General features: G+C 50.1%; 2 protein-coding genes across 10 annotated transcripts in view; one reads left to right on the top strand and one right to left on the bottom strand.

Moving 5' to 3' along the window:
* The window catches only part of NT5C2 (5'-nucleotidase, cytosolic II), a 59,830-nt gene extending 53,794 nt beyond the window's left edge, over positions 1–6,036 (top strand). For all 8 annotated transcript variants that reach the window (XM_056494265.1, XM_056494266.1, XM_056494269.1 and 5 more), the window contains 9 exons: positions 103–186; positions 930–971; positions 2,100–2,207; positions 2,523–2,589; positions 3,170–3,340; positions 4,193–4,244; positions 4,482–4,542; positions 5,057–5,233; positions 5,450–6,036. In XM_056494265.1, coding sequence (XP_056350240.1) covers positions 103–186; positions 930–971; positions 2,100–2,207; positions 2,523–2,589; positions 3,170–3,340; positions 4,193–4,244; positions 4,482–4,542; positions 5,057–5,233; positions 5,450–5,701 — 1,014 coding nt within the window. In that variant the 3' untranslated portion in view covers positions 5,702–6,036. The remainder of the gene's footprint in view (positions 1–102; positions 187–929; positions 972–2,099; positions 2,208–2,522; positions 2,590–3,169; positions 3,341–4,192; positions 4,245–4,481; positions 4,543–5,056; positions 5,234–5,449) is intronic.
* Positions 6,037–10,026: 3,990 nt separating this feature from the next.
* CNNM2 (cyclin and CBS domain divalent metal cation transport mediator 2) overlaps positions 10,027–19,268 on the bottom strand; it is a 116,986-nt gene continuing 107,744 nt past the window's right edge. For both annotated transcript variants that reach the window (XM_056494983.1, XM_056494984.1), the window contains one exon: positions 10,027–17,904. In XM_056494983.1, the coding sequence (XP_056350958.1) occupies positions 17,695–17,904 (210 nt within the window). In that variant the 3' untranslated portion in view covers positions 10,027–17,694. The remainder of the gene's footprint in view (positions 17,905–19,268) is intronic.

Raw genomic sequence — 19,268 nt, 5'->3', positions numbered from 1 at the left:
ATTTGCCTTGTTTTTGTCTGGTGGGATCATAGTTAAGTGTTTTTCCCATGATAAATGTCTGTAACTTTTGTGTGTGACTTGGATGTTCCCCTTGGCTTCCAGGGGAAGCTGCCACTGCTGCTCAGCCGCATGAATGAAGTGGGGAAGGTGTTTCTCGTCACAAACAGCGACTATAAATACACAGATGTAAGTGCTGCTTGAATTGGTTGGTATATCATGGAATAAGCATGAGCCAGCCAGGCATTTAGATGGGTTTTGATGGGGCATCTTCTGGTGGGGAATTGTGTTTTCTAATCTGTGTGTAGGAAGGGTTAGTGGTGGATGCAAATGCTTAAGTCACCTTTTGTCGTCCTGGTTCTGGCACTGAGCTAGTCTGGCACAGGTCTGGTTTAAGTCCCTCTGTGCTTCACTCAGTTCCTTAGCAATTAAAAAGCTGTAATGGAAAGTGATACTCAGTTTTGGATTTTAGCATCCTTTAAAATGCAGAGTTTCCCTTTCAAGTGAGATAGATGGTCTGAGTACAGAGAGGTCACCAAACCAAGATCCTGGAGAGGTCTGAGACCCAGAAAGGGCTGTCTGCTAAGCTGAGAAATAAACACGGTTACTTCCAACTCCAGGTGAATGTCAAGATGTTGGTAACACTGCTAAAGATTTATATGCCATTTTAAAGCATTGCAAGATATCCCTGAAGCAGTGTGCAGTTTTCTGAGACAACGTTATTTGTTATTTGATTATAAAAATTACTGATTTAATTCCTGTCACTGTCCTGTTCATTCATTTTGTCTCCAAATCCTATACTGGCTTCTGTGTAAATTCTAAAAATAAAGTTCTGTAATCTGAAAAGATAAAATCAGAAAAGTATGCTTTTATAAACTACACAAATGAATGTTTAAAAGCACATATTTGAATACTTTATTTCTCTCTTTTAGAAAATTATGACTTACTTGTTTGACTTTCCACATGGACCAAAGGTATGTGAATTCTAGACTGCAGTTGCAGTAGACACTGATGTGCCTAATTATCTGTGTAGCTAGAAAGCATTTTAATCCTGCTTCATCCGCTGCATGGGATTAGTTGCTTTAATCTGGTTAAAATACACTTGCTGTTTTGTGTCCTGTTTGAATGGGATCAAAGCAAATACAATATAACAAAGAGAAAAGGGGCATCATCTGGTCTCAAATGATAATCTGTGTTAATGATAACATGATTTCAGTGATAAAACATTTCAACTGTGGCATTTTGTAGCCAGATTTCTTAGAAATAATGCAGAGTGGTTAGGATGTTGTTAAAAAAAGCCATGATGGAAAGGAAATAGTTTAATAGAACAGCAGAAACGTTTATGGCTGATTGTGCCTTAATTATCGTAACTCCTAAAGTTGTAATCATGCTTTTTTTGTGTGTTTTTCTGAGGTCAAAACTCAGCCCTGCAACTTTTGGAGAAAGGTTTATGATACAAATTTATACTGCTCTTTCAGTATCCCAGTGAGAGGCTATGTCATTTTCAAAAGATGTGTTCTCACACTGCTTTAAAAGCAGAAGGCAGCCATGAGGGAAATTTTGAGAGCGTAGATACTCACCACAACTGATAGCTGAAGATGCCCCTTGCTGTGGCCTTGATCTCACAAAGTGTGGAAGCGTGGGGCAGAAAGGGCTCAGTATCCTTTGGGCAGGGCTGTGATTCAAAGCCATGCTCTGTGGGATAGAGTCCAGGCATTTTCCCACTCTTGGCAAAAGTACCAGTATGGCATTGTAAGCTGAAGCTGTAGAGCTGCATGTGCCTGGATCTGTGCAGGATGTCACTTCAGGAGCAGAAGCAGAGTGTCATTTATAGCACCTTTTTACATGGCAGCTGTGTGTTCAGTTCTGTTGTCCTGTCTCACACCATGTCCTCAGCCCCCACTGCTAGGACTGGGATAGGACGGGCTTGTGGCAAAAGGGGAATGCTTTAGGAGCCTTGTCCCACGGGAGGGATGAGCTAAGGGATTTTGATGGACCAGCAGTGTCACAAGGTTATGGCTATGGACAGCGACACTCCAGTCAAACTCCCTTGTGTTTTTATGTGTCATGCCTGATTCTAGGGTTTGTTTTTGCCTTTGTAGCCTGGGAGTGCCCACCGGCCATGGCAGTCCTACTTCGACCTGATCCTGGTGGATGCACGAAAACCCCTCTTCTTTGGGGAAGGCACTGTACTGCGGCAGGTGGACACGGTGAGTGCTCAGTGGAGGCTACCTCCGTGGCTGGAAGGGCTCCTGCACCTCCTCTATGGCATCCCTCAGTGACAAGGAGACAGGACGTACTCTAGAGGTTGTGGGCTGGAATCTCATCTTAGTGATTCCTGAGCAACCCTATCAACTCAAGGCTTTGCTGGCTTCCCTACCATACTGCAGGTGACAGTAGAAAAGCCACCTCTGGGCTGCTTGGGAGCGAGACATACAAAGAGTGATATATCTATGGTATCAATATAGAAAAGATCCAGACCATCCATCAGCTGTTCAGCACTAACACAACACCTCCTTCCACAGGTGACCGGGAAGCTGAAGATTGGTACTTACACTGGCCCACTGCAGCACGGCATTGTGTACTCTGGAGGTGAGGCAGGAGCCCTTCTTCTTGTGTGGAGTGGCTCTGACGTGGCCTTCAGCCACTCCAGCTGTGAGAGGACTTGTGCCAGGCAAGGTTGTACTTCCCAAGGCACATTGTTTAGTGCCCTCTGCACACTGCAGCAGAATCTCCATGGTCAGAGCTGCACACTGCAGGGAAGAGATGGACCCATTCCTCCTCAAATGTCCTTTTAATTCTTGCCAGAGAGGGTCTGGGAAATGCCTGCAGGGCCTGTGGTGGAGGGGTGGCTCCAGCTGGCCCAGTGCAGTGTCCCCAGCTGCACTTAAAGGTGCTGCCACCAGTGTGAACACACTTGGAAGGTTCTGCCAAGCCAGGGAAGGGCAGTGGGTGGATACAGAGCTGTCTGTGACACCCAAAGCTCCATTACTCTCCCATGGCCTCTCTTGCTGCCATTCCTGTAGGGGTGTGCATAGGCAGAGCTGCTCCTGGGTGAACTCCCAGGCAGGTGAGCAGTGTCCAGGGCAGCCACGGTTAAGGGTGGAGGTTTCTGGGAGGAAAATGCACCTGTTCTGGCTCACTGTTCTGAGCCACGCCATTCCTCTCTCAGGCTCTTCGGACACAGTGTGTGACCTGCTGGGGGCCAAGGGGAAGGATATCTTGTACATCGGAGACCATATCTTTGGAGACATCCTCAAATCCAAGAAGCGCCAGGGCTGGCGGACCTTCCTGGTGATCCCCGAGCTGGCGCAGGAGCTGCACGTCTGGACAGACAAAAGCGGTCAGGAGCCGGGCAAGCCCCTGGCCAGGCTTTGCTCTTGCTTGTCTGATGCTGCACCCCTGAGATCGCCAGGGCTTAGGGGTGCAGGGGAGAGATCACCCTGGCTTGCCACTTCTCCTTTTGGCCCTTTTCACTGGGTCTGGATGCTGGTGGCAGGAGCTGGGGTGTCTCTCCGTGGTTTGGCCTTGGGGTCCCAGGCCTTTCTGTGCTCTTTCTCAGGCTATTTGTGTAATCAGCCAAGTGCTGCCTTGGCCACGGGAGAAGCTGCAGCTGGGTGGGGTTGAGTTCTTCCTCATCAATAACGCCAGAACCTCCTCCTCCTCTGTACATATGGAGCTGTGGCTTTGGCTTCTATGTTAAAAAATATCTGACAATACCTGGGTTATTCTCCCTGTAATGCCTGAGCCATGACTGCTCTCCCATCTGCAGGGAGTCCCTATTCACCAGCTGCTTCCTCCTCGTTCCTCCCACTCCCTCTGCTGCTCTGCCGCCAAAGTGCTGTGTGTTTCCCATCCTCCAGCGCTCCTGCTTTTCTCCCAGGTTTGCCCTTCGGTGTGTAAATAGGGCTGGGGGTTATGCAAGCTGCCCCATGGCTGGTTAGAAGGCTTTGGTGAGAGCTGCAAAGGTTCAGCCTCGAAAACAAAAGGGCCAACCAGAAAGCAAGCCCAAAGTTCTTCCCATGGCACAGAATGTGATTGACCCCTCTCCCTGCCCAGAGGCCATGAGATGTGTCCCTGCTCCAGTGTCCCTCTGCTGCCACGCAAGGGGAGTGGGCAGGGGAGTGGATTCACTTTCAGCACTTTTCAACAGTTTAAACTTACCCTTTCCCCCTTTCTTTTCTGGATTTTCCAGCCCTTTTTGAAGAGCTGCAGAGTCTGGACATTTTCTTGGCCGAGCTGTACAAGTAAGTGTTCAAACAGTGACAACTTTCCTGCTGCCTCTCCCGGCTAACGAGCGGCAATGACAAAACCTTGGGGTTGGGTTAACGGCACTGCTGCCGGAGCCTTGACTCGGGCCTGGGCTCTGCCCACGAGACCAACCTTCCCCTCCAGACCAGCCTCCCTCCCCTGAGCCCCATCCCACAGCATCTGGTTCTGAAAGACTTTTCACACCATGTATTTACCTTCTCGCCTGTAACTAGGCATCTGGACAGTAGCAGCAATGAACGCCCCGACATCAGCTCCATCCAGAGACGCATTAAGGTACCAATCATCAAAATCCCTTTTCATCCTTCTGGATCCCAAAGGGCTTAACAACCCAACCCCACTGCTCAGTCCTGAAATGTTTTGCTCTGCCTTTGGGTGGGCACAGCAGGCTTGGCAAAGCCACTTTGTCTCAGATCTCTGGTGTCACTGGCTCTCCTGAAAGGCAGCCTGGTCTGGAATAGGGTCCCTTTCCTTATGCCTACAAGCAGCACTGGCTGAGGGTGCTCACTGCTGCAGCACGTGGCAGTGGCACACACAGGCTCAGAGGAGCTGTAGCCAGCCCTGGGGTGCCAGCTTAAAGCAGTGCTGGCCCTGAGCCTGCTGCCACCTTCCTTTCTGTTACCTGGGGCTCAGCTGTGCCCTCATGCCACGGGATACAAGCACAGAAAGCCTTGTTGGAGATCCTTAAAGGTCTCACATAGGCCCCAGCCCTCAGGGCACTCTGCCTCAGTGTTGTGGCTCTGAGGTGCTGCCTGCCTGGCCCAGGATCTAACCTGTGCTTTCCTCACAGAAAGTGACCCACGACATGGACATGTGCTACGGGATGATGGGGAGCCTGTTCCGCAGCGGCTCTCGGCAGACGCTGTTTGCCAGCCAGGTGATGCGCTACGCTGACCTCTATGCAGCCTCCTTCATCAACCTCCTCTACTACCCCTTCAGCTACCTCTTCAGAGCCGCCCACGTGCTGGTGAGTTGCAATCCCAGGGAGGTGGATCCCAGAGGTGCCCATGCTGGCGTCCATTATCAATTCCACAGGACACAACAGCACCTTGGAGGGTTTGGTGGCATTTGATGGACTGTAGACCAAATGGTCACATTCTGGGATTTGCTCTCCATGTGTCCCAGGGAGGCAGCCTGGGACTGGGACACCCCTTGTCACCTCCTCTCTCTGTTCCACGTGCAGATGCCACACGAGTCCACAGTAGAGCACACGCACGTCGACATCAATGAGAAGGAGTCGCCGATGGCCACACGCAATCGCACCTCGGTGGATTTCAAAGATTCCGACTACAAGCGGCACCAACTGACCCGTTCCATCAGTGAGATCAAACCGCCCAACCTCTTCCCCCAGGCACCTCAGGAAATCACACATTGCCATGATGAAGATGATGATGAGGAAGAGGAAGAGGAGGAAGAAGAGGAAGAAGAGGAATAAGAAGGAAAGAAACAAGTATTTCTGAAGATAAACCGTGACTCTAGCAGTGATCAGGAATGGATTGTTGTTGGGGCCCTTGGGGTGATGGGTTGGGGGGTGTGATTCTTGCAAAGGCACATTTTGAAAGTATTTGGAAACTTCTAACAAATTAACACTAATTAGGAGGAGACCCTTGTTTTCAGTTTTGCAGACGGTTCAAAAAGCTGATGGAGTCTAACTGGGTGGTGCATTGAGATTGGACTGCCCGCCTGTGCTGTCATGCTACTCCCATTACATTTTGGGATGCTGCATGTTTCTGCCTTTCCCATGATGTGTTTCATTTGGTTTTCATTTAACAGTGTCCTGTGAACGGTTTTTGGCATACGTTACATTCTCTGTGGAGACAGAAGGGATGTGCTGGGCCCTGCAGGAGACAAAATTATCCAAGTCCTGCTGCTTGTTAGGTTGCTGCCCTTAACCCTCTGCTCCTGGGTTACATAATCCCCCTTCCCCTGTTAGCCAGGCTGTTGCTGTGCCTTCCAGAACTCAGTTTACCTTCTGTTGGTGTGAGTTTCTCTGTGTAAGTGGTTTGACTCCTCCAGCCATCATGGATGGCAGTGAGATTCCAGCTCTTTGCACATCTGCTGCCATACACTTTTTACCTTGTAGCCACTTGTTACCCTCTCCCAGTGTCTCCAAGCTCTCTCACCATTGGCATGTGATGCATAATTTCCAGGGCATTTCTCAGACAGGTGAGCTGCACACTCTGTTCTCAACTCCTCCAGTTTCAGCAGCAAATATTAACCCAGGAGCCTGAAGCTGCTGCTTTAGCATTACATTAGTCACTCTGTGTTCCTCCTGATCTTTCTGTCCTCTCAACTTTTAAGTGAAGCATCCCAAAACCAACCCCAGCCACCATCTGGAGTGAAAGGGCCTGTTGTGCCAGAGGGCTGCAGGCCACAGGGGCCTGCCCTAAACTAGGAAACAGCAGATGCCCCAGGGCCAGCCCCAGGGTGGGAGCCATCCAGCAGCTGCCCTGGTCTTTGGTCTGGTGCGGAGCAAGCGGAGCCTCATCGCCGGCCGTGGGGGCAGGGCTGCGTCCCTGGCCAAGGAGGGGCACGGCTGCTGCGTGGGCACCGGGGGTGTCCCAGGCAGGGCAGGTAGTCCTTGTGCCTGAAAGCCAGCCCAGGGAAGGCACAGAGCTGGCACACAGCTGGGCAGCAGTGCCCTGTGGCTTCCTCTGAGTCACGGGTGCAGCCTCCCTTACTCCAGCCTCTGCCGTTCGCTGCAAAGGGATTACAACGAGGGCCCTCTTGTAATGAATTTGACTGTTGTTTCAGTACCATAAACTCATTTAATTTTTTTTCATTTTAAAGTATCTTAGTAGAGAATAAGAGAAGAAAAACCACACCACCAACATCTGAGCAGGAAAATGCTGCTCTAGTGGCAGTTGTTCAAGTCAATAAATGATGATGTTTCTAAGAAATGCCTGGTGCTTTGTGGTGTATTGCTGAGATGATGAGGGCTGTGCTGGAGTTGGTGGGAAGAGAGGGGACTGATCTGTGGGTTTACCAGCAGGATGGGTGACTGGGGAACATTTTTGGGAACTGGTCATGTGAAGCACTGAGGAGCAGTGGCAGTGGATCTTGCTGTAAGGGCACACGTGGTCCTCACATTGCCCCAGGAAGCAATGGTGGGGCATGAGGCTTCTGTCATCACCATCTGCATCAGCCAGGAAAGCATAAGGAGGGCAGAGAAACATTTGGCTTGGACATAGAGAGTGAGGAGGGGCTTTTTCATGGTAGGAAGGGGAACATCCCTGCACTACCACTATCTCCAACACTGTGTCTTGCCAGGGCTGTTTCCCACAGACCTTACCAAGGGCCACTTCCTGCCCCCTGCCCCTGCAAGACACATGGCCAGAGTGGCAGCAGGGCACAGCCTGTGCTCTCCAGGAGCTGCAAACCTGCTTAAATAGACAAGAATACCCAGGGAAGGCCAGTGCTGCCACACAGCCACACAAGGCTGTGCCCAGCTAAGACAGGCAGCCCTGGCACTGCTGAGCTCAACTCTCCCCTACAAACAAACTCCTTATGTCAACCAAACCAGACCTGAGGAGATTCCCCCATCAGCACCAACACAAAAGGATATTCAGTCCCAGGGCCCAAAGTGCCAGCTAGAAAAGCAATATTAAATGGCAACAGCTGGTGGCCAACACTTGACACTTAAGGGATTGCTGAAAACTCCAGAGCACTGAGCCCTTGACACCTCAGTTTTGGGGTCTGGAGAGGAGCTAACATGTACCCACAGTGAGAGTGCTGCAGGAAGGGTTCCAGGGAGCTGTTCCCGAGCCCTTTCACCAAAGGCCATGCTATGCTCAGCTATGTTTAAACTTTGTTTCTCCAAGTATAGCTACTTGAATTTTTTAAGCTTTAGCTCAGCAGCTGGGGGAGGCATGTGGCTGTGGAAAGGGAGGTCTGGGGAGCTCCATGCATTCCTCTTTCCCAATCAGTCACCACAAATAGCTCACTCCCAGCCCAGGGCTATTTCTGACAGATGGGGAGAAGAGTCTTCAAGGCTGGAGCAATGGAAAGTATTTGACCCTCACTTCATGGTGGGAAAATGTCGGGCAAAGCCTGACAGACACACAGGCCTTGTACTATCCTATCCATCCTGTGCTGGCTCCCCCATGAAATTGTGGATGGATCAAAAGCCAGGGTGAAGCTTCTTGCCCTGGCTGGCACTGGGGACATGGTCACAGCTCAGGTTTCCAGCCCACACCTTCCTCAGCCCATGGCTGACCTGCACCAGCTGCTGCTTTGCAGAGGCTGGTGGCCTGGCAGTGCCTGTGTCTCCAGTCACTCTGCAGAGCCTCAGGGAAAGCTCCTCCATAAACCTGCTGCTCTCTCTGTAATCGTCCCCCAGCCCAAGGACAGACATGCAGAAAAAGCCTTGTGGAAGCAAGGTGAGCATGGGGGGAACAGGCCTCACCCCCTGCCCCGAGCTCTCACTGGGATTTCGGGTTTGGGTTTCTCCCACTTTCCCCACCATCTCCCATCCACCTTCCCAGCTCCACAGAGCCTGAGGGGGCTCACAGGGGCTGCAGGAACCAAGCCCTACCAGTGCCAGGAACCCGAGGCTCTTGGCCACAGCCCTGCAGACACCAGGGCTGGGCACTGCCACTTCTGAGGAGGGCACAGCCATCAGAGCTGCTCCCAGCTCCTCTTCCTTTATGGCACCTCCTCACCCCAGAGCAAGGCCCAGCTGGGTATCAGGATATGCCTGACTGTGATGGAGGGTGAAAAGCTCTGTGCCAGTCCCTGAGCAGCAGCCATTCCAAACTCCAGCCTGGAGCCCCAGCACAGCAAACATGGATGAAGAAATCTGAAACTGCAGAGCCACTGGTCCACCCTGGCCTGGCACAAGGACACTTTCCCTCCAGGACAGCAGCCCTGTGGAGCCTGGCCATGGCAGGAGGTACTGCTGGAGCCTCCAGGACACAGAGCCCTGGGTACAGCTCTGGGCACTGCTGCCACAGCAGCTGGACCTAGCAGCCAAAATCCATCCCACCTCCCTGAAGGGATCTGCTCTCTTACACCCTTCCCTTCCAGAAGTCCTGAGCCCTGTTCCTCCTTCCCACTGCTCATTACCACCAGAGCCAGCCCCTAAGTTGGCCTCCACATTAATCCTACTTCTGTTGCACTTAAAACATCCCACCATCTGTCACCTGCTGCCAGGCAGGCACACACAGGGAGCAGGAGTCCTCAAGGACCTGCCACTCTCTCTGTCCTGCTGACACATCATGGGGAGGGAGGTCCAGATGAATGGGGCCATCCTGCAGCACAAAAGCAGGGACAGAGTGGGTGCAGCAAAAATCCCCAGGCTCGAGCAGCTGCTACTCATCTTGCCAACCCAGGGTTTGGCAGCTCCAGAGCTGAGCATGGTGCAGCGAGAGTGGCTGGGTGGAACAGCTTGAGGAGGAGAGGGGCTGAGGGATGGCAGAAGCACCATGGGCACATGGCAGGGCTGTATCTGACACACAGGAAAGGGGCTGTTCCTCCACCAGTGTGAGCTGGAGGTGATGGTGGGCAAAGGACTAAGCACAGGCTTGCTCTCCTGCTCAGAAATGTCTCTGTTGCTGCAGGCTCCACACAGCCCCACTGCCAAAACCCCAACACGAGGGGAGAAGGCAGCAGCACCCAAGTGCAGGGGGATGGACCAACTCTCTCCACCAAAGCTCACCCATCCCCAGCCACATCCCTCGCTGCAGACCCCGCCATGCCTGGCAGGAGCACCCACAGACACCATCTGCACTTGAGACAAACATGACCTATGGAGAGCAGGTTGTAATAAGGGGTTTTTATTACTGAAAGAAAAAGACCCTCACCCTTGAGGGAACTTCAGAAAGTCAGCTGCTTACCATTGCCACCAGCTTCCCAGCCAGCCCCTGATCAGCAAAGCCACCAGTACAGCCCTCCCCAAGGCCAGACCCACCAAAGCAAAGAGCAACACCTGCCTCTAAAGGAACAAGATCCGGCTTCTCTGTGGCTCTTGGCAGCTGAAGTGGAGATTAAAGACCGTTAAATGTGACTGTTAAATGTAGCAGAGATCTGGGTACAGGATCACAGGCATTAGCCCACCACCCACATGCCAAAATCTGTCCCTTGGAAATGAGAGGGGAGCATAGAGGAGGGAAAAATGCATAAACTGGAATGTTCAACAGAAAAAAAAAAAATCATCATTTATCTAAAAAGAATAGAAATAAACAAAATGCTTTAAAACAAAATCACAAAATATACAAATAAATCTGGTACAAAATAAATAGGAAAGATTGGAAATCTACAACAAAATTGGAATAATTATAAAATTAATTTGTATGACAATCAGTATATGAAACGTATACACTTCATTCAGGATTTCAGTTGTGCTTATTCAGGTTTATGTACACACACGGAAATACTGTAGTCAGAATACTACAACTCTGGAAACCCGAAGTCATGTACAATATGATACAATCAGCAAAGACCACATATGATGGCAAATAAGACACAGGGAAGAGCTGGCTGGAGTGGGATCAGACAGCCATGAAAATGCACTGCAAAGGGAGAGCCACCATGCTCTGGAATGGGGGGACCAAGGCCGAGCCACAGCAACCAGGACAGGGCTAGGGGCAGCCAGGAAGGAGAAAGGTTTGGTGTGAGAGCTCTGGCTGCTGAGCACCAGCTGCTCATGGCTTCAGAACACACATCAAGTATTTGGGCTTTCAAATTCACTTCATTTGGCATCCAAGCACCTGCCTGGTGATTCAGGTGTCAAGGCTGGCTCTGCTGGAGAAAAATCATGCCAAAAGCTCTGAGGTCCCTCAGCAGGGCCTGACCCTGAACTGCTGGTAAACCACCCTTGTGCTTAGGAGATCATGGATCAAATGGGACCACAGCACTGCTGCTGGGGCCCTGCTGGGCTTCCACTCACCAAATTCCATGTGATCTCCGAGGAAGGCAGCATCTCCTACCCTCAGTGTGAGAAATGAAGACAGAATGGCTGCAGCATGGCCTGTTCCTGACTGCTGCCCCTCCTTCTCACCTTCCTGAACACTCAGCTAAAGCCCAGCAAGCAGAGCAGAGGAGCAGCTGTGGCCAGTGTGAACACAGCTGTCACAGAAGCCACAATGCTGAATCCAAGCCAGCACAGTGCAGAAGGACAGAGCACGTACCCTGGGTGAAAACCCCCCAGCCTGCCCAGCCAAGCCCAGCCCAGCCTGCTGGACCTGAGATTTTAAAGCAGGAATGACACTAGAGCTGATCTAGGCCTGGCAGCTCAGCAGGAACCCCTCATCCCCCCACAGTGATCTTTGGGACATGCATTCCATATTGGCACTTCCAACTAAAGGCATCTGACACCAACTAGTTTTTCACTTGTATTTGGAAGGATTTGGTTCAACAGTGATGCCCAGAGAATAAAACACCACCTCCTATGATAAAGCTCTGTGATCAGCACACAGTTGAGAAGGGATGCTAGACTGCTACACCAAGCACCGAATGCTGGGACAAGCCCTTCCTCCCCAACAAATCCTGTTACAAACCAACTGCCACGCTGCTTTCTGGAGGAGAAGACAACAAAGAAATCAAATCCACCCCTGGAACATTGGAGCCACCTGCAGCCTTTGCATGTTTCAGGTTCACAACAGCTGACAAAGCTCCAGCCTAGGTCCATGACAGGCCACTTCTGCCAAGTCCAGCCAAACCTCTGCTTCTGGGGGAGGATCAAACACGAAGCACTTCCTTAGCCAGAAATCTGCACTGAAGGAGCAAGAGCAGCCAGGGTACCATCTACTGCAGGATCCTAGTGATCAGTCCTGCTCAGAGAAAAACAGAGCACAAAGACAAAACCTGAGAGAAGAACATTGTTTTTCAGCTGGAGACAGACCAGCAGCTTTGAGTACCGTATTTCCAACATGAAGAACTGCTATAGAGTCTAACCTCAGGATAACAAGAAGAAAACAGCATTTTGACTGAATTCAGTGCTACCAACCTATGAAACAACTCTATCTGCCACCTGTACTGTGCCACTGGCTGGAGGCAGCTTTCCAGCAACCCCTTCCCATCCCTAAAGCTCAGGAAAAAAAAGCACACACCAGATGGAAAAGCTCAGCTGTACTGCCTTGGACCCACAGCAACAGCATCTCCTCATCTGGATGCAGCCCTGAGACTGACCCCAGAGAAACACAACCCAGCATGAAGCCAGGCTCCAGGACAAGAGGGAGACACCAAGCAGGATTGCTGAGGGGGCTCTGCAGGAAGCCATGAATGTCCAGGTCCCCTGTGCTGCCCACACATGGGAGTGAAGCCAGAATCACCACCACAGACATCACACCAACAAGACAGCTGCAGCTGAGGGACCAAGTGTAGCAGCAGTGCAGGGATGAGGGTGGCTGCCCAGCCCAGCCTGTGGTGCAGAGCCTGTCTTCCCTGCTGGCTAAGTCAGATGAAGGCTGCTCTCCCATCCATGCCATGGAAAGATCCCTGATTGTTGGTTAAGCTCATCTTTTCAACACTGGGCCAAACCAACCCTCAGTATCCAGGGAACTGGTACTTCTTTGGGTCTATGTAGAGCCCCAGTGTAGATTCAGGTGGTGGGACAGGCAGCACATCTGGGGCTGTACCACACCACAGCCAGGGTTCTTGCCTTGGGACAGGGCACAGTGTGGACACAGGGACCCCTCAATGCTGGGTGGGCACCTTTGGGATGAAGCCTCAAGTCAGCACCACAAGAGGTACTCAGCAGCATCCCTTCCCACCCCCAGCCCCAGTTTTCTATTGGTAATCCAGACACTGGGTAACTTGACAATTGGTACACAGGTACTAGATTAAAACCACAGATGTGTGTATTAGCTATTATATAAAACATGGCACATCTTTCATGTGGGAATGATTTCTATAGAGAACGTAATTCTGCACAAGGAAGATGCAAGTTCCAAGGGGTGCTAGAGAATGTGGTTGTGTTCTCCATCATGTAGGATGCTTATGCAGGGTGCTTGTGAGGAGAAAGGGCTGCTCTTTGCCATCAGCACCCCCACACCCCTTGGCTGAGCTCTGCAGAGATCACAGGAAGCACCACCACTGCCCCTCACAAAAAGCTACCTCTTTGGTTTTCTTTGGGCTGATTTCAAACAGAGCCTGACACCACCAGTGCCAAATCTCATCCCCATGCAAGCTGGGCCCTGAAGGCTGAGAAGCAGCAACAGCAGGTGATGTGTGTGGGCCATGGGGGCAACTCACCCTACTAGCCCTGAGCTTTCTCCAGTCTGAGTGCAAAGGGCCATATCCTGAGACTCCTACTCTCCCAGCTCCACCCACACAAAAAGGCACTTAAAGAAAAGAAGAAACACAAACAAAAAAGCCCCCAGTGGTGAGGAAGAGGGAAGTGAGTCCAGGAGAAGAGAGGAGGAACAGAAAAGTGAGCACAATGTGAATGAGTGGCTAACCCTTCTTCCAACAGGCCCAAGGACTGCACACCTCCAGCAGGCAGCTCCAGCTGCCCTCACACAGATCTCAGCATCATCCCATTCCTGCTCAGTCTGGAGCAGGAACTTACAGGGGCAAAAAGAATGTGAGAGGGAACTACACATGACACAGGTTTGGAGCAGAAGTGGTGAGCAGAAGGATCTGCCCTGTGGAGCTTCCTCTCCTCATGCATCTGGATGAGGGAAGCACCTTCTCCTGCCACACCAGCCTTGGGGCCCCTGCCACCAGCCAGCCCAGACACCCTGCCAGCATTCCTCATCCCACTGTGGGATAACCCAACCAGAGCTCCTCCAGGGCAGCAGTCTCCAGCTGCACTGGGACTTCAGGGAGTGGACAAGCTGGGAACAAAACAACAAGCACTTTGTAAACTCTGAAGGGTTTGAGCTTGCAGCACAGAGTGGCTGAGGCTGGTTTGCTGAGCCCCCCACTGAGCCCCTCTCCTCTCAGAACTAATGTGTTTCATATGATCTCCACATCACCAGAGTCAGTCTCACTTGGAGAAAGATTCTCACTGGAAAGCAAGAACATTCCTTCACTCTTTTACAAAGATTTGGCAATACACAGAATTTAAAAAAATAAATCATAGTTACAACAGATTCAGGTTCATTTCATTTAAAGGAAATTCAACCAACAGGAGTGTAAAAGATATAATTCACAGTTGTGCATTTAAGATATTAGTGTTGAAAACCTCACTTCAAAGAACTCTTGTGCAAAATTGTATTGACAGTAGAAACCATGGCTAGATGCCCTCCCAGCCTCCCCTGGCCAACAGGCCACCATCCACCCTGCTGCCTGCACCGGGGCAGACGGGCAGGGGGAACAAAGGCAGCAGCAGGAGTTGACATGGGAAGATGCAGTATCCTTTCTACAAGTCAAAGCCTGGCCAAGGTCTGAGGTCAAGTCCAACGATTCCCAAAGCCACCAGCTGGTGCCCTGCGCTGTGGTGGGCCTGCAGCACGGCACCCAAGCGCCCTGCAAGGCAGAGGGAGCAGATCTGCTCGGGCAGGACACCCCTGCAAGGGCACGGATCAGGTACCGTGGCATCTCCACTGCAGCCAGGAGAGCCAAGCCCTGGCATCCCAGAGGGATCCTGAGCTGGGCATGGGCTCCTCTGCTGTGATGGTTCCCACCAGGAGAGCTGGGAACCCCTCGCACTTGTTAAACAGTAAAACTGTAAATACCCTGAGAACAGGGAGACTGGATTTTTTCCCCTCCAAGGAGAGGACCATGCTTTGTTCTTCAAGCTAATTAGTAGTAGCAGCTCCTAACCCCTTCTGGGTCAGGTTCGTATTTTCCATATGAAACATATCTATAGTCAACTATTTTTATGGAAATTAAGTGAAATTACTTCACTTTCCATTATTTGATCTGTACAAATGATGAAAAACAGTCATGCAAAAAATCGCCTGCAAATTTTGGAACAGTGCAGCATGGGCAGAAGCAGGAGGTATTTGCTTTGGGATCACATGGCTTTGGTTGGAAAAATTGAAGCTTTTTTTTTCACGTTTTTCTTTTTTTTTTTTTTAAAAAGGGAAACAGACATTGAAACAAATCCTTCACCTGCCATAAGAAGCAGAAGTCAGATCCAGCGAGCAACCTGATCCTGGAGAGAGCTGCCTTGACTTGAGCCTTCCCTCCTTTGGCAGGTTTGACAAAACGGATACTGCATCTCAAGTTCACCACCGTGTCAAACAAACTTTTACATTCAGCAACACTAGATAAAAACTGCAAACGCTGTAACATCTGGACATTTTGCTCTGTGAGAAAGGTGCAATATTGGCAGCTCTCTGGGAAGGTGCAAGGCTTAGGCCAGCCCGTGCTGCTGCCAAGCCCTGTGCTCTCAGCGGTGCTGGGCTGGTGCTAAGGAAACACTTTTAGATGGGAAAACGTCAAAAAGCTACATGTGAGAGCAAGGCTTTGGAGGGCCTGTTTCCTCCTCACTGGGTGCACAAGCTGGATACTGTGCAATCTCTATGTCTCTTACAGGGACTTCATCCTGATGGGTGGCTCCCACCAGGGCAGACAGCAAAAATTAGGGCTGCTTTCTGAAGCTGGAAGAGAGAGGAGGAGGAGAGAGACAAGCAAACCCAATTGGTTCTGACAACACATACTCCAATTCCCACGGGGAGATCCTGCAATGGAATATTGCACCTTTCCAGCCACCAGGCACACAGACAGACCACGGGAACTTGCAGTGAAAGCCTTTCACAGCCCAGGAGCAGGAGAGACGGGACAGGCCTGCAGCACAGAGAGCTCTGGCAGTTGTATTTGGGGCTGGGGGCTTCTTTGGGTGTCTCCAAAGAGACCATCCATTCATAAAGAAAGGGAAATGCTACATAGCCAGGGGCCATAGCAGGGTCTTGAAACACAGAAACCACAAAGCCTGATTTATCAATCCAGATACTGAGGACAATGATGTTCACATTTTGTTTGAGACAGCATTATAATGGGAGAGGACTGAGTGGGACAACTTTCTTTTTTTTATGAATTTGAGGACTTAGACTCCATCTGTGGAAATGTGTGATGCACAACTGCCATAAGGTGCCTCTTGCAGGCACCCAGTCTGCATCCAGGTTTTTGGGGTGGAGGAATTGGTTTCTGCTGCCCAAGACAGGTGTTACCCTGCGCTGGTGGCAGCTGGGTGGGAGGCTCTCTGCTCTGCTACCTTGGTAATCCTACAATGGCTGTTAAAAGGGACAAGAGACAAGGAAATGCACTAAAACCACTCAAAGGAATGAATGTGGCTGGGAACAGCCTGGAAATGAACCTCTCTGAATCCCTGAAGTGCAATACACTCGCGTCTGGAAAGTTTTGTCAGCTCTTAGACAGGAGAGGATGGTTCTGGCTCCTCAGCAGTGCCCATCCTTGCACTGGCAGAGGTTTACTGTCACCTGGAGCATGTACTTTGGGTGTAACTGTAGCAGCATCTTCTGTGTTAATATTAGAGATTACAGGGGGGACAGGGACTGATGTTCTGATACTCAGCAAAGGCTGGACCATCTGCTCTGGCCGAGATAATGGTGCACAGACCACTACAGCACGGGAGTGTTTAAAGCCTTGGCATCTCAGGGTGCACACATTACTTCACCATGCAATTGTCAGGAGCATCAATGAAAAATCACCCAGTTACTTCACTATGGAGTATCACACCCAGCTTTCATTTCACCAGACTACAGTTTTGCTAAGTAATTCCTTCCCCCCAGTATCATCTTCAACATACACAAAGGTTTTGGAGGTTACAAAACTGTAAGTGTAACAATGCTTTTGCCTGTTTAATAAAGAAACTTTCTGAAATTTGAAATATTATTAAATACCAAAGTAACCACTCCTTCCCTGAAAATTAACTGCAAGAATGTAATAATCCTCATGTCTTGGTCCTCCAGGTGGCTGAAACCAGAGGTTCCTTGAAGCTTGCTCATTCTTAGGACACAAATAACATACAAGTACCAGTTACTAACTTTTTCAACAGGGCAACAAAACGGACCACAGAGGGGTGAGAAGAGGCCTAAGGACATTGGAGCCAACTCACAAAACCATGACAGAGCCCATTTGAGGTTCATGAGGGACAGAAACAATTTAAAACTCTGCAAAATACTTCTTAAAAACATGATCTCTCTTGAAAAAATAATAGAGGAGCTTTTAAACTTCCCCGTATGTGTTTGAGGAGGAAAAACCCAACAAGGATCAAAAGTACAGATAAAAAATAAACATAATTCTACTTTGCAAGAAGAATTTTCATCGTTCTCAAGGGTGGCTCACCATTCCCAAATTATGTTTGGGTCTTTAGTCTCTCTTACTCTTTGCTCCTTTCTTCCTGTTTCTTCCTCTTCTGCTCTCAGAACGGACGCAAAAGTCTTTGGTCTCAGAACACTGGATGCAGCAGTGTTGCAAGCACGCACTAACGGTGTTCACACTCGGGGAGGAGGCAGGAAGGAGCGAGGGCTGGTCCTGCTGAGGAGATGGGATGGGTGAGTTGTGGGGAGTCAGCTCCTAGATGGCTCCTTCACTGTGCATACTGTGGTTGGGCTTGTTGTGAGTCACACAGTTCTGTTCGTTCAGCAGGTTTGCTGTCTCGTCTGGCAAACCATCGTGCAGCTCCGTAAGAGTCAGTTCGATTTTAGTGTTTTCACTGTCCGAGGACTGAGGTGTTTTGTCCATCCGGGATGCCATCAGGGCATTTTGGTACTGCTGTCTTGAGATCTGCTCCAAGCACAGGGAAGAAACAAAAAAAATCAGTTACACTTCTATGTCTCCTGTAGAGCACAATGAGAAGATGAAGTTTCTTCCCCTTCCAGATGACCACACTTCAACCCCTCTTTACCTGTTTCCACAAAACATCCCTGCACTTTGCAAGTCTAGAGCATCCCAGCTCAACACCCACAGCATGGTGACATTTCCAAGGAGGGTGGAAGAACAGTGCTGTGCAATCACCATGCTGTTCAAAGGCAGGGATTTACTCCTATGCAGAGATTTTTAAATCAGACCTCCATTTCCCTCTAACCATGCACACACCTTTAGGACCAGAACCAGAGATCAGTGAAGTCTTTCTCCCAGCTTCAGTGAGCTCCTGGTGAGGCTCTAAATGTCCCTATAGAGCCAAGCCAGCTCTATAGTACAAGTATAGAGTACAAGCATTCCTGCTCTTGTCTAGGCCAGCAAACACAGCAGGAGTTACAGCCTTATACATAAGGACATTTGATTCTAGAAAACACTGGTATGCCCATAGAGATGAGTCCAAATTAGCAACCCATGAAGTTTTCCACTGGTCTCTGCAAGAGCTGTCTGCATCCAGCAGAACAGTGATGACAGGAGCTGGCCTAGAGCACAGAGTGTCACTGCCCATGACGCCCCAGGGACAGGGAAGCCCAAACATCTGCACGTGGTGGCGGAAGGCAGAATTCCTCTTGGAGCCACAAGCAACCAGACCTGTGAACTCCTCCAGGCCAACCTTCTCAGCCAGAACAGGCAGCATGTGCACTGGCAGCCCCATGAGCCCACAGCAGTGGGTGATCTTGGCAGGCAGGAAGGTGGAAGAGATGAAATGACTTTTAGAAAACCACAAATTTCAGTAGCAACAGAAGAAGAGGGACTGGAAATGGACAGTCAGATGGACCAGGTCACAACTCCAAAAGCAAAACCCAAACATGCATGAGCAGGTCACAACCTCAGTTTTACAAGGTATTAATTGAATGAATGACCATGTGGCACAGTGAAAACACTAACGTTGAATACTCTGACCTACACATAAAGCAGAGTGATGCAAGAAGAGGTGTGCAAGTCTGATTGCAGAGATACCAGGACAGTTTCATTAACATTCATTAGCCTCATTATGAACACAGGAAGATTTGGAAGGACTCCACATAAACCAGCACAGGGTGAGCAGCTGCTCTGTTCAGCAGATTAGCCATTGAAATCTGTAGTGAGAATCACTTGCCCTGTGATAAACATCTACTGACAATCTTTGAAGGACTGAACAACTGACCAGTATGCTTGCATCTCAAAGTTTTGACAGCATGACTTTACTCTTCTTTTAAATTTTGGATACAGAATATTCAGTTAAGCAT

This window comes from Oenanthe melanoleuca, chromosome 6, assembly GCF_029582105.1.
Source record: "Oenanthe melanoleuca isolate GR-GAL-2019-014 chromosome 6, OMel1.0, whole genome shotgun sequence".
Lineage (NCBI taxonomy): Eukaryota > Metazoa > Chordata > Aves > Passeriformes > Muscicapidae > Oenanthe > Oenanthe melanoleuca.
Note: the sequence above shows the minus strand (reverse complement) of the source record. Positions and strands in the feature narration are given on the sequence as shown.